Source organism: Bactrocera latifrons, unplaced genomic scaffold, assembly GCF_001853355.1.
Source record: "Bactrocera latifrons isolate USDA-ARS-PBARC rearing strain unplaced genomic scaffold, ASM185335v1 scaffold_75, whole genome shotgun sequence".
NCBI lineage: Eukaryota > Metazoa > Arthropoda > Insecta > Diptera > Tephritidae > Bactrocera > Bactrocera latifrons.
Genome location: NW_017537434.1, coordinates 518,730 through 532,411, shown reverse-complemented (window position 1 = coordinate 532,411; position 13,682 = coordinate 518,730). Strand labels below are relative to the sequence as shown.

Genomic DNA, 13,682 nt, shown 5'->3' with positions numbered 1-13,682 from the left:
TAAAAATTAACTATTTTCGAAAAAAATTTAATACCACACAATAAATGCTATAAAACTAAACTGAAAAGCACCGTCACTTGCACCGTTACCGTCACAACAGCTCACCGTCGTACATGAAAATATGTCTGTCTACGATAAACAAAATATTTATAACAAGCTGCACACATACACATACATACATACAAATAATCAATTTGTATATGTGTGTGTGTGCAAGCATAATTAAAGCCTAAAAATGCCACAAATGCAATCAGCGTCCACTTTTTGAAATGCCTATTAAGCGTAAAATAATTGAAATAAAAAATATATGTACATATATATATATATACATACATACATACTTAAATGCTCACATACATGCGTATGTAAGTGTACAGCTAAAATTACTTTGCTAAAACAATATTTGCATATTTTTACACGAACAAAAATACTTGGAGACTAGTTAATAAGCTAATGAGCGTTGCATGCGAAGCTTTATGACAACAGATGGAAAATGAAAAACAAAAACCACTAGCATATTCAATATATATACAAAACCAAGAATAAAGCTTTCAAGTCAGTAAATAATAGCTGCGCCTAAAAGCATGCTTTTTATAATTAAAACTTTTCAATGTCACAATTATAGTAATAAAATTACACTAAAAAAAAAAAAGTGAAAAACGAAAAAAAATAATTGAAAAAAAAAAAAAAAAAAAACCAAAAAAAAAAAATACAAAAATACATTAAAATATTAAATACATACTTAAACACAACTCTTTAAAAATGTAATTTTTAACAGTGTGGATCACACTAACAGAACTACTAAGCTTAGCTGGAAGTCTTAAAAAGAAAAAGGATCGATTAAATTTTTCTACAGCTTTCTACACACCTTTACACTTAAAGAACCATCACTTTACACTCTTAGATTATTGCGCCTAACTTCACTTTTTGAGTTTCATTTAAAATCTTTTATCCATTTTTTTTACTTATAACTATAAAAATAATACATTTTGTCCAATTTAGTTAGCTGAAATTAAATTTCAAGCCAAATCTCGTTAGAAGATCGCTAAATTGCTGCCAGAACGGCTAGATTTCTGCTAGGTTGCTGAAAGTAACGGTTTATAAGGAAGAGAGAACCGCCATAACAGATTTATTTTCTAAAAATAATGGATTCTAATAAAAAGAAAATCGAAGCGCCATCGTTTTAATCGCTCCAAACTTTAATTAATCAACAGTTTAAGAATGTAAACACATTTTTTGGTTCCATATCGTCACCTGAAATGCAAAATAACGTAACAACATTTTCGGAAATTTACAGTAGCATGAGTGAAACACGTAATAAAATGGAACATGAGTGAAGAAAAATTTTTAAAATTGGTTAAAACTGGATTATATCTGAGCGCAGAACCTGAAAATGTTGAACATATGTAATATTATGAATGCAATTTGAAGTAGTGAAGCGTAACCAATAAGACACACAATTTCAAATTTTTTTGATGATACGTTATTTTGCATTTCAGGTGGCGATATGCTATGAGAACTTTATCTTCATTGTTGTAGTGGTTGGACGCAACATACGATTCTTTTTGGCCACTACCTTGCGCCTGTTTTTCTTACTAAGCACATCTGCCCAGATCTCAGCTCCGTATAATAGGATGATATTAGGAGCCTTCTCTTTTATTGGCTGCGGCCTCCAATGTTGGCCATTGGTCTGCTCAGTTAGGAGTTGATCTTTTGCCGCCTTTCCGGCTTACTTGTTAGCATTAGAAGCACTGTTTTTTCCCTAGCGAGCTGGAGGTTGTGTAAGTCGAGCCATGCTTGCGTCTGGATCATAACCAGATTTTGCTTTCTTCTCGCTTTTTCAGTGTCTCTTAGATCTGCCGCGTTTAAAGATGTGTTGTCTATCGAGAGCCCTCCAGCTTTGTTGATAGCCGCTTTGAGTGTGGGTTTAAGTAGTCTTTCACAGACCTTTCCCGTTATATCAAGCATGCATAGTGGACAATATGCTGATAATAAGTTGGGATAACCCTTTCCCTTACTGATTAGCACCAGCCGTTGCTTTTTCCAAGGCTCATGGAAAATTACGCCTTCGAGCCAGGTTTTGTACATATTCAGTAGTACTCCCGGTCGCTCTGCAGCGATTACTTTCATGTTTTCTTATGGGACCCGCCCGGGCCGGGTGATTTATTGGCCTTTGGCTAGCCAGTGGCTATTTGCAGCTCTTCGAGGGTAAACAGGGGGATTTACGGAGATCTTAGACTATGTTCTGGATCATTTTCCCCCTTTTTTTCGTGTGTGGGAAGAGTACGTTTACGATGTGATCCATTTTGGTAGCGGTTAAGTCAGGTAGCTTTGCTCGACTGCCCAAGGGCCCATTTGTTCTATTTGCTATGCTGCTTTGGATTGCTCGGCTTCTCGGGATGCGACTCCTCTGCGCCTGGATCTCATGTAGGATCTGCGTAGACGGGGGCTCGTACGTCTGAGTTGGGCGTTATTTTCAGTCCACCAGTAAACTGCAAGTCTTCGATTTCTTTGGCTCTCAGCAGTTATTCAGCTGAAGATACTGATAGATGCACAAAGTGCTGGGAAAACTTAATATGGAGTTAATCTGTAGTATGTATAAACATTTTATTGATATGTTTTAATACACCAAAAAGCTTACCCGGTATGATATTGTACGACGAACTAGTTAATTTAACATGTTTTAATTCAACATGCATTGCAGTGGGGTTCCACACTTTTAAGGAGAAGCTCGGATGCGCGGAGGCGAGAGTGCGGAGAGAACAGCATTGACCTCAGGTTCCATCTGCGCGGACAGGGATTAAATCATCTTCGTTGCGCCCTCAGGCTCTTGGAATAAGTTCAGGATGCTGGACCAAGGTCATATGTGATATCATATGATATTGGAAACCCTSAATTTTTACTATCTATCTATCTATCTACGATCTTGTTGGCGGTAGGAAAATCTCAACATTGTTCGAAAATTGTGCATTTTCAATAGACGCTTTGAACGTTTAAGGATATATGTACGGCTTCATTATTTGAAAGAGAATAAATTTCTGATTTAATTCATAATTTTTGTCCGGAAGCAATTTCTACCGGATTCGTGACTCCATTCAAGTGTCTTTCACCACGCAAGCTTTTATGTTTACAGGCATGTTACAGTCTTCACTGAATCCCCGTTATACTTGGAATCAGCGCTTGGCACATAAATGAGTGGATTTTTGAGTGCGTCGATCTTTAAGTCACTTGTATGGAAATAGTTTTTCAAGGCATCTTCTAGCGCCGTACACATCACTTCGTGGTTTTAGGTAGCTGAAGGGTTACGCCGATATAAATAATGAGAGCTTTTGTTGCATTAAGAGCTTTATGATAAAAACGCCAACAAAAGCTTCATTATCGAGCTGTGGATTTGTTGGTTCTAGGGTTGTGTTTTCTGTTGTTCTGTTTTGTAATTCTTCTCAACTTTTCTTCTAAAACATTACATCCACAGATTTTGTTAAAGCACTTAAATTCGTAAGTTATTAAGTACACAGTATTTTTAAAGAAAAAATTTTTTATAGAAAATAAATTATGTACAGTTGTGAGCATATAGACATAAATAAGCTGCAGGAAAGGCTGGAAAACTTTTTTACTTTAATAAATAAAAATACTTAAGCGCAAACTACCGTAAACATACCCAAATTTACCAAACACTTAACCAAACTGTAGGAAAATGGACTTTTTTAAAAAAGGAACTTTGGTCCAGCAAAAATTGATTTTCATTCAATTTTATTAAAAAAAAAACATTAATAAAAAATAGTGGTGTTAGTGAAGAAAAATTTAAATTAAATTGAGAATTAAATAAAATTCATTCAATGAACGTAGTGAAACTTACCGAAATAGGCATTATTAGCAGTAAAAATATCGAACAAAATTTAATTAAAAAATAATTGAACTTACAAGTAAAAATTATCAATTACAAATAGTTAATCTACAACAGCAATTCACATTGGAAAACTGTGCACACACACTAATACTTACTCACGGGCCTCAATTGTGGTGCATTAGGCGCAAACAAACTCAAACTAAAGCAGAAAAGTCCACTAAGAACAAAAACAAAAAAAAGAAAAAAATAAATAAACAAATAAATAAAAATAAAGACAAAAAAAAAAAAATAAGTAAATAAAAGAGAAAATCCAAAATTGAAAAATATTTATATTGTAAGAAAGTAAACGCTAAGCGCAAATGTAGGAGTAGCCGTAAGGAAAAGCAGCTTGTGAATACAAACAAAAACAAACAGATAACGGATAACAACAATTTTAACAATTTTGATTAAAAATAAATAAATAATATTATTAAAAAAACCCAAAAAAACATATTTGTACATTTTTGTTTTCAATTAAAAAATTCAGAGCGCCAAGCTTTCCGCTCCTCGCCTCTCTTTTTCTCATTTTTATTTATTGAATCCGTCTCCCAATCCTTCAACTGCTGCGCGCTTCCAGCTGACACAACGGATATTCGGCCAATTTCAACGATATGGTACCCTTAACGATCAGCTGATCGAGTGTTGCCTCGGTCTTTAAACGATATTGTCGGAATATTTTCGCCACGAACACCTTCATCAGCATTAGCGCATAACGATTACCAATACACATGCGTAAACCTTTTGTGAAGGGTATAAAAGCGAATGCATGTCGTTTTGTCGCATTCGGTCCGAAGTGTGCTTCCGGTTTGAAGTGTTTCGCATGTGGTCCCCAAATACGTTCAACGCGTTGCATGTTGTAGATGTCGATGCCGATTTGTGTGCCACGCGGTATAAGTACGCCATTGCGTAGACGAAAGTCATCGGCTGCGCTACGTAGTACCATCGGTACGGGTGAGTATAGTCGCAGCGCTTCGTTGATAATCATCTCGGTGTAAGGCATACGCTCCAGGTGCTCATAGTCTACGTCTGGTGATGCGTTTTCTGGGAATATTGTTTTGAGTTCGTCGTATAGTCTTTCTTGGTATTCAGGATGCATGGCGAGACACAAGCAAACGATATATAACGCTGTCGAGGTCGTTTCGAAGGTCTAAGAAGTAGAAATAAAGAAAAAGGAGATAGTGGAGGTTACTTGAAAAAATGAAAAAGTAACAGTATCAAACTGACGGTGTTCCTCAGCTATTGTTATTGTTGTTGTTGTTGTTGAAGCTACGTAAACTATATCCGAAATAATTTCCCACGTCGTAAAAAACCCGGTCCGCTTCGGCTTTGCGGTGAGCTTCGTACGTATCGTGCTTAGAAGTGTTATTGGTTTTAAGACAGTTGGTCTATGGAACTGAACCAAATTGGACTTTTATATATGTTTCGGAATATGCTATACAATTGAGTACTCTGATTTTTCGTTTAGAACTACTAAGTCAAAGCCTTTCTAGTGCCCGGGCACTGATGTCACATCTTGTGAAATTAAGCCGTGTTCCGAAGGCTGGAGTTCGGAGGGGTCTATACAGAGGGCCGGAAAGAGCTCTCATAATGGTGCCGAGTCCCAATAGTCAGTTCCCGTTTCTATTGAAAACGTGGGGGAGACTAACAGATCTGTATATTTGAAGTACAATACTGAGGGGTAAACTGTTGAAGACCCATCATGCTTACATCAAAGCCAGTTCGGTCAACGGTCGAGCATCCCGTAGGGTGTGGTGCTTTCCCGACTCTCATAGTACTCGTGGACATTGCCGGTATATGCAGAACACGCCGAAATTTTTTCTCAAGGACGGGCCGAAGCTAGGGAGCAAGCTTGGAGTGGATTTTCTGCTAGGAGTTTTCCGTCAATCTTAGCTTCAAGTTACAGGGTTTTTGAAGCATAAGTGGAAGGTATTAAGGTGACGGTAGTTGTACTGCTACGAAGTACAGCCTCTTTCAGAGAGGTGTGCATTCACACCGACACCAAAGTAATACCAGCGCTGGGTTCCCTATCTGTGCACTCAAAGCTAGTAAAAGAGCGCCTGTTATCACTAGAATTAGCATCAATATACTTCATAATAAAACTCATTTTGGTGCCTGGTAATAGCGGAATCGCTGGCAACAGCAAAGCCAACTGGCCAAAGGGCTCTCGCCTTGCTTGCATTTGAATGTGACCGACATAGATCTACATTGTCATCTTGGTGCAGTGGACCTCGCGTGTGCTTAACAGGTCAACGACCCGCTCTTCAAAAATTGCAAAATTCTTTTGGCTTATACTAAAGCGGAGATCTACTGAACTACTTGCACTTAGCAAAGTTTACATTGCCGCCATCGATTTCTTACTGGACTTTGTCTAATAGTCGCTCATACGGTAAGGTTAAAAATCTTGTTCGACGCTAGTTGTCAAAGTTGTATGAAGGAGGGTTAGGTGGAAGACCATCTCTCGGCAGTCTTGTCATCAGCGAACCAGGAACGAAACTGATATTGGCGGTGGAAACAAATTTGCGATAAGCTCAAAGCGCTTTTTCGAGTTGTAAGGGTGTTATGATCAATTATACAAGAGTTTTAGGTAGCACAACGGAGCGACGTTCTAAGTTGTCCAAATGAGATCCCTCTTAGCATAACCTAACCTAGAGTAATGCCCGATATGTGTAAATTATGAAGAAAAGTTGCTCAAGCCAACATTGCTTCCACATAGTCAAAAGAGGAACCAAGCGAAAATATCTCATTTTTGTTGTAGGGTTCTCTAAATAGTAATTTTCCCGGAATCCAAAGTTACTGCTATAATTGCTACTCACCGCCGCTATGATGACATTTGCCTCGGCGCGTACATCCTCCCATGACAGTTGACCTTGCTCCACATGCATACGAACTTGCTCCACAAATATGGCTTTCGACTTCCGTATGGCCGCTGAAGCACCCGCATTCACATCCGTTACCGCATCCATACACACTTTGTCACTTATACGCTTTCTCCCACTTATACACTCATTCTCATTAGCAGACTCTGAGCAATTTTCACTTTTCTTTATACTCATTGATGCGTGTTGTTGCGCTTGTTGTTGCCCTATGCCATTTGCAACTGATTTATTATTTTTGCGCTGCAGGAGCTGGGGAAAAAGAAGTGGAAGAATAAAAACGGAATTAAAAGAAATTAGCCGCAAGCGTCAAAGGAACAATCACTTTAACAGTTGATGAGATGAACAGACTGACACCCAGCCGCGGAGTAATGAGCGTGACAGTTTGAATAGTTTCTATATATGTGTGTGTGTCTGCATAACTTACACTATCAATGAAGCTGAAGAGCGCTTGAACGACCTGCTGTTGGCGCACGAACTGCGACGAGCGGCGATAGAGCACATCCGGATAAAGCCAGGGCGACAGCATGCGGCGCACACAAACCTCGGTTATGCTATATATGTACATATGGACATACACATGTACATATGAGGATAGTTAAGTGTTAAGTGAAAGGAAATGATGAAAAAGAAATAAAATTAAAGAAAAACGACTGCATGTGGGTGCGTGTGTATGGTATGTGTGTGTGCATTTATTGCAGACAAAAGCGAAACTTTTGAAACGGCATTGAAAGCACAACTGGCAAATGAGTCGGAATAGCGTGAAACAATTGAGACGGCAAAGCTGTCGGTTGCACATGAAAAGCACTGTGGGACAAAGCGGAATATTTTGCTGCAAAAAACCTTAAGGGTGGTTCCGATGTTGTAATACCCGTAAAAATAAAAAAGTTTTCCCTGTAGAAACTTGACTTTGATCGTTCAGTTTGTATGGTAGCTATATGCTATAGTGATGGCAGTACTTAGAAATGATCAACTTCTTGTGGTGAAAAGATTTCAAAACAATATTTCATAAACTGAGGAACTCAGCTCGTAATGATGATCATATATATATATAAATTTCTAAGGGTCTGCGACATTCCAAATCTGAAATAATTAGCCTCGGACATCCGTTTGAAAGTCCTCCCCAGGGTTTTGCGCTGAGTTTTTGACCCGCCCCCTATAAAACGTCTCCATTGAAAAGGAAACAACAGCCTCGGACGAGATCCTTCTTTTGATGACGACCACTGCAAACGCATTAAGGATTACGATTTAAGGGCATACACCTGGAATGTCTGGTCCCTTTATACTGGAAAGTACCGCTGTCTAGCTGTCCTTGTAAGAGTAAAGCCTGGACAGGACAAGGACTGAGACGAGTATGTGCTTGTGATATTTACCAAGTGGTCATATAAAGGAACACAAATTCGGTGTAGGATTCGTAGTAAGAGAGATGCTCCGTCGCCGAGTCCTGACATTCACTCTGGTAGACGAATGTCCAGCACAATTCTATCTTGGAACCATCATTTGCATCAACAACATTGTCTGCCTCGAAATCCGACTCAGAATAACTGTTGCCAACAGATGCTACTTCGGATTGAGTATGCAATGGAGTCCTCTCTCGATGAGCAAAGAGCAAACCCTACAAGTCACTCATTAGACCCGTCCTGCTATATGGTTCAGAGGCATGGGCGATGACAACGTCTTATGAGTCGATGCAACGAGTTGTCGAAAGAAGGGTTATGCAGAAGTTTAATGGTTCTTACAAGTAGTTCAGAAAATTAAGATATCGCGGCTACACTGGCTAGATTATGCCATCCGAATGGATGAAAACACTCCGGCTCGGAGAGTGCTCGCTGCAGTACCCGTCAAAGGACAACTCCGTCCGAAAAATGACTTAGCGACACTTGTAGTCTCCAATTGGCGCCAAACAGCGAAAAGAAGGAAGGGCGGGCGCCTGTTATAAATTCGTCCGTCTTTCTACAGGAAGTCGGTAGAGACCATAAGTTGTAAGCCTCTGAATAACCGGTATAATGCGGACCGTTACGTTTAAGCTGAGATATTGTCCGCAGATCTTTGCGTTTTGCTTTCCGTTTCTCACCCAAAAGAGCTCGGATTTGGAAGCTTTAAACTTTCTTAAAACTTTTACAAACTTTATGCACAGTCTTCGTTTCATGCTACATTTTTTTTATATTTCTTTAACGCTTACCCATTGTAGGCCTCGAAGATGTGCGCCGAACCTTCGTTTTCGAAATTCATGCGTTTACCCATTGTCGTCTCTATACAATTCATTTCACAATTAAATGAGACAAATGAGGGACCGAGAATAGAAAACATATTAAACGCTTCGTTGCCACACAGCTGCTATTCATAATTACGACACTTACGACAAGCTGCCTCCAAAACATTACGTTTCAACATCTCGTAGATTTCCAACTGTGTTCCGGTCGTGGCCAAGGCGGTGAATTTGCTCAGCATCACATCGGCTTCCGCATTGAAAATGGGCAGGAAGTTGTTGATAATTTGGCGGCTAAAAGCCGGATTGATGAGGCGGCGATGCTTGCTCCAGCGTTGCGCTAAAAGAGAGTGAGAAAAATGACTTGGGGAAAACAACTTGTGAGTACTTAACAGAAAATATATACATATTTATTTACGTCTGTCGTATCGAGGGTCATTATGAACATGACTTTGACACATTCTTCGACTGACCCAAGTCAATTTCACAAATAATAGTTAAAATTACCGAAAAGTTTGTGTGTGTTTATATACCGAGGCGTACGTCAGAGGTTAAGTGTTATCACGGTCTAGCCATTAGTTCAACTTAGTACGTGCAACTCTGTATGCGAGTATGTGCATGTGTGGGGGGTAAATGTCTTATTTATTTGTACTCACAGCTGGACGTGAAGAGGCCGTCGCCAATTGCTGCAGCCAGAAAACGATAGAGTTCGCCTTTGTTCGTGCAGTGCGGTGAATTGAAAATCGTTTCCACTGTTTCCGGGTCATTAACGTAAAGAAAACAACTTGTGCCCATCCATGAAATAAATGGTGTCGTATATCGTTTCGATGCGTATTCCATATACTGCAAGAAAGCTGAAAATAATCGTAAAGATGTATAAAAACCAAAACGACAATATACAGCGCATTTATTAATGGTAGTAGGTCTGTGAAAGGTTGTATTATTCTCAACTTTCCCTTAGTTGAGCGAGCGCATTTCCTAAGCAAGAAACGAAGACTTTTTTGGCTCAAAGCTAATAGAAACAGATTTTCCTTAGAGCCATCTCGACTGTGTAATTGGGAGTCTACAGAAATCTAAGATGGACAGCGTCAACTAACCAAGAGGCTTAATTATTAGTCGTTAGAAAGATAGGTGACTTAAGCTATCGAAATGCAACAAATTAAGAATAAAGACAAACTTGAGGTTATACACACTGAATGTTTATTCTCTTGTTAGTGACAAGTTTATTCTATGTTTCTGAGAAGTAGAATTTTTATTACACTTACATACAAAACACTTTTATTATTGTCACCGTCGGCTTTCAAAAAATGCACCTATCTGAATAATTGAGAACAATAGTTAAAATAAGTGCATAGACATACATATAGTCACGGAAACTGTCTCCACTGAAGATCTGATCTTCAGCTGCATTGCTGGGAATGGCAATATAAAAGTTGGTTCAGGCGTATCTGAGCGTAGACTTTACCCCAAAGTGAACAGGAAAGCTGGCAAAGGATCTAACCAAAATTCGGTTCTAACTAGACTGTACAAATGTGATCGTTAGTCAAGATAACGATCGAGCTGTTCGGACTAGCATTCTATCTTGGACTGACAAACACAGCCCAAACTCGACTTGCCAAAAATCGGCGCAAATTAAACCATTTATTTTAAAAAGCTTGAATTAAATGGAGATCTATATTAAGAGGGTTACGCTAAGCCGAAACAATTACAATTACAAATGACGTCCAGGACGGACATCAACATAAACTGATGATCAATAAAATAAGGAAATTGGTGGTTGAGAATCGACGATTAACAGTCAGAGATCTTGCTGGCATCGTTGGAATATCGTAAGGATCAGTGAAAACCATTTGGACCTGAGAAAAGTGAAAGCACGACTGGTTTCAAAATCACTTAGTTTTTCAAAAAACAGCGTCGCGTAAACGTCTGTGAAACTATGTTTTATGATTACCAGGTTATCATGATCTATGCTTACGACCCGAAAACAGACAATCAATCCCCCGAATATCGTCACAAAGCTGAATCAAAATCAAAAATCAACGTCAAAGCATGTCAAAACGCAAGGTTGTGTTGACAGTTTTCTCCGATTATCGAGGTGTAATGCATTCTGAATTTCTTCCTACTGGCCAATCTGTTAAAATGGAATTCTATTTGAATGCTGTGCGTCGTTTGCACGAATCTATTCGTAAAAAGAGGCCGGAATTATGAGTCGAAAATTCTGGGTTTTTGCACTACGATTTGCCTTCCCGAGCGTGGTGCAACTTGACTTCCGAATTACCGGATCAGATTTGCTGGCGTACGTCGATGATATTGATATCGTTGGTGTCAACATCCGCGCTGTTAGTTCTAATTTCGTCAGACTGTATAAGGAAACGAAAGATCTCCTGTCATCAAACAAACAGTCGTCATACTCGCGGCTTAGCTCCTACACCACTGTTGACAGTCATAACTTCGAAGCCGTAGATAATTTTGTCTATCTTGGAACCAGTATTAAAACCAACAACAATGTCAGCCACTTGCCTGTCAGCAAGAGTTATTCTGCATTGGATTTCGGGCTGAGTAGTCAATTAGAGCACAGTCCTCTCTCGACGAACAAATACCAAGCTGTATAAGCCACTCATTATTATTCTGCTCCTGCTGTAAGATGCAAAGGCATGGACGATAATAACATGTGATGATTCGACGTTACAAGTTTTCGAGCGTAATATTTTGCGGAAGATTTATGGTCCTTTGCGCATTGACAGCGGCGAATATCGCATTCGAAGGAACGATGAACTCTGATGAAAACACTCCTACTCTTAAAGTATTCGACGCAGTACCCGCCGGGGGAAGCCGTTGGAGAGATCAGGTGTAGAAGGACGTGACTGCACTTCGTATTGGTAATTGGCATCAAATTGCGAAAAGAAGAAACGACTAACGCGCTGTTGTTAACTCTATTACAAACCATCTTTGCTCTCCAAATAATCCTGCCTCAACGAACTACCTGATTAGTCTTGAAAAACTGCTGCATTTTTGTGTCGACCACCAGGTTCAGGATATTATTTAACAGTTCAATAACTTGGACTAAAAAGTTTCTTTCCAACAGAATTTTACAACGAGTACCGCGCGGAACCGTTTTTGATTTTTTGTCACAGATCGAACTTAATGCGAACCAAAACTCTAACGAAGTTGCTTATGATAGTGAGAAAAGGACAATTTTTCATTTAGTCTACTTAGCAAAACTCATTTATATCAAACGACAAATGTATTTTACTTTATTTTTATGACGCCGCTTAAGAGCAAGTATACTTACTCTCTGGATGCATCATTTGCAATCCCAAACCAATGAATGGCAAACCCACAGGACCAGGCAACTGCCAGGCCACACGATAAAAGCGTCCACGTGACCACAAAAAGTAAATCCACAACAACAGCAGCCACGTGGCCAAAGCATAGCAGACAACATTCTCCATTTCACTAAGATGCGTATGAAAGTCGATCCGCTAGTGGGGGTGGCAGCGTCGTCGGGCTGCGAAGTGTCTGCAATAATCGAGTGCGATTTAGCACCTGAAATTTCTGTTGAATTGCCGATTTGTAACAATTAGAAATCGTAACGAAACAAATACGCAGAATTCGTACTGCATTTGTCAGACACCGACTATTACGACTTCGTGTCTGCGTACGCCAAACCGTTTGATGCGACTGATTCCCGTCAACTGCCAAAGCGTTTGCCAACTACGGCGTTTCCCGGTATAAAGGTGTCATTTTCTGCTTTCAGCACTACAAATTGAAAATCGAAACTAATTGCGTACATTGGAAAATATATCTACAAATACAACAACAGTTGTGCGTACAGTAGACATGCCGTTTGGCTTAACGCCGCCCAACAAATCGCCATGACGAACTGTTAATTGTCAGCTTAGCTCGGTCATTACTCGTGCGGCCACATTTTGGCAGCTGAAAATTGAATGTGCAAACAAATTGATTGTTGCCGTTTGCCTTTTGTTTACCTTTCGGTTAAGCGTTTTGCGTAACTTCGTGGTGAGGTTGCGTTGTTGACGTTGTTCATCAATTCATTTCATTCAAAGGTTAGAGAAGAAAAAAGAAGTTGTTTGCTGAGTTTCGTAAAATGAGCCGCCACGTCATAAATGTATTTGCTCTTCAGGAAGCAATATTGACGAGCTATATGTGCTCCATTTTTCGGTCAAGTGTTGGTCACACAGCAATTTGTAGCGTTCAGCATTTGCGCTTGAAATGATGCATTTAGGAAGCGCGATTTACCAAATAAGTGTATACTAGGTATAGTTACTAAATAAGAAAATTGAAAACTAGAAGAGGTTCCAAGTATTCAGTGCAAACACTGAGATAACAAAAGTAATTATGTGTTATAAGAAAGTGTATTGAAATTCAAGTGGAAGTGGCTGCCATTAAGTTAGTTGTAGATCTACTGCTCCGGTATCTTTTTCAGAATGGTCACTATATAGTACATTCTGATAGTACGGTGCTGATATTAGCCGTCAGCTCTTTAATCATACACTCAAGATTAGTGAAAGGCTGTATCGATGCCTTATTTCAAGCATTCATGATTTTACAGGTTTAGTTGCTTGGCCAGAGCGGAATTGCAGGATACTGCAAGGCTAATGAGCTTGCGAAAACCGGTACTTCATTCTTACTGGCTGTCGAACGGGTAGGAGCTTTGCTGGCTTCTTGCGATTCACTATTATATGATAAGCTT

General features: G+C 39.4%; 1 protein-coding gene across 1 annotated transcript; it reads right to left on the bottom strand.

Moving 5' to 3' along the window:
* Nucleotides 1–2,359: 2,359 nt before the first annotated feature.
* LOC108976357 (probable cytochrome P450 313b1) lies at nucleotides 2,360–12,653 on the bottom strand. Its single transcript, XM_018945412.1, has 8 exons — nucleotides 12,261–12,653; nucleotides 9,625–9,822; nucleotides 9,120–9,308; nucleotides 8,942–9,011; nucleotides 7,187–7,313; nucleotides 6,700–7,011; nucleotides 4,347–5,033; nucleotides 2,360–4,064 (listed from the first exon to the last, which is right to left on the bottom strand). Exons 1-7 carry the CDS (start codon nucleotides 12,418–12,420, stop codon nucleotides 4,443–4,445), a joined length of 1,647 nt encoding a protein of 548 aa, XP_018800957.1. The 5' UTR covers nucleotides 12,421–12,653; the 3' UTR covers nucleotides 2,360–4,064; nucleotides 4,347–4,442.
* Between the last annotated feature and the right edge of the window lie 1,029 nt (nucleotides 12,654–13,682).

Coding starts and splice junctions, on each gene's coding strand:
- LOC108976357 (XM_018945412.1), bottom strand. CDS start 12,420: ATGGAGAATGTTGTCTGCTATGCTTTGGCCACGTGGCTGCTGTTGTTG. Junction 9,309..9,624: donor CGGCCTCTTCACGTCCAGCT/GTGAGTACAAAT, acceptor ACTCTCTTTTAG/CGCAACGCTGGAGCAAGCAT. Junction 5,034..6,699: donor CAAATGTCATCATAGCGGCG/GTGAGTAGCAAT, acceptor TCTACTTCTTAG/ACCTTCGAAACGACCTCGAC.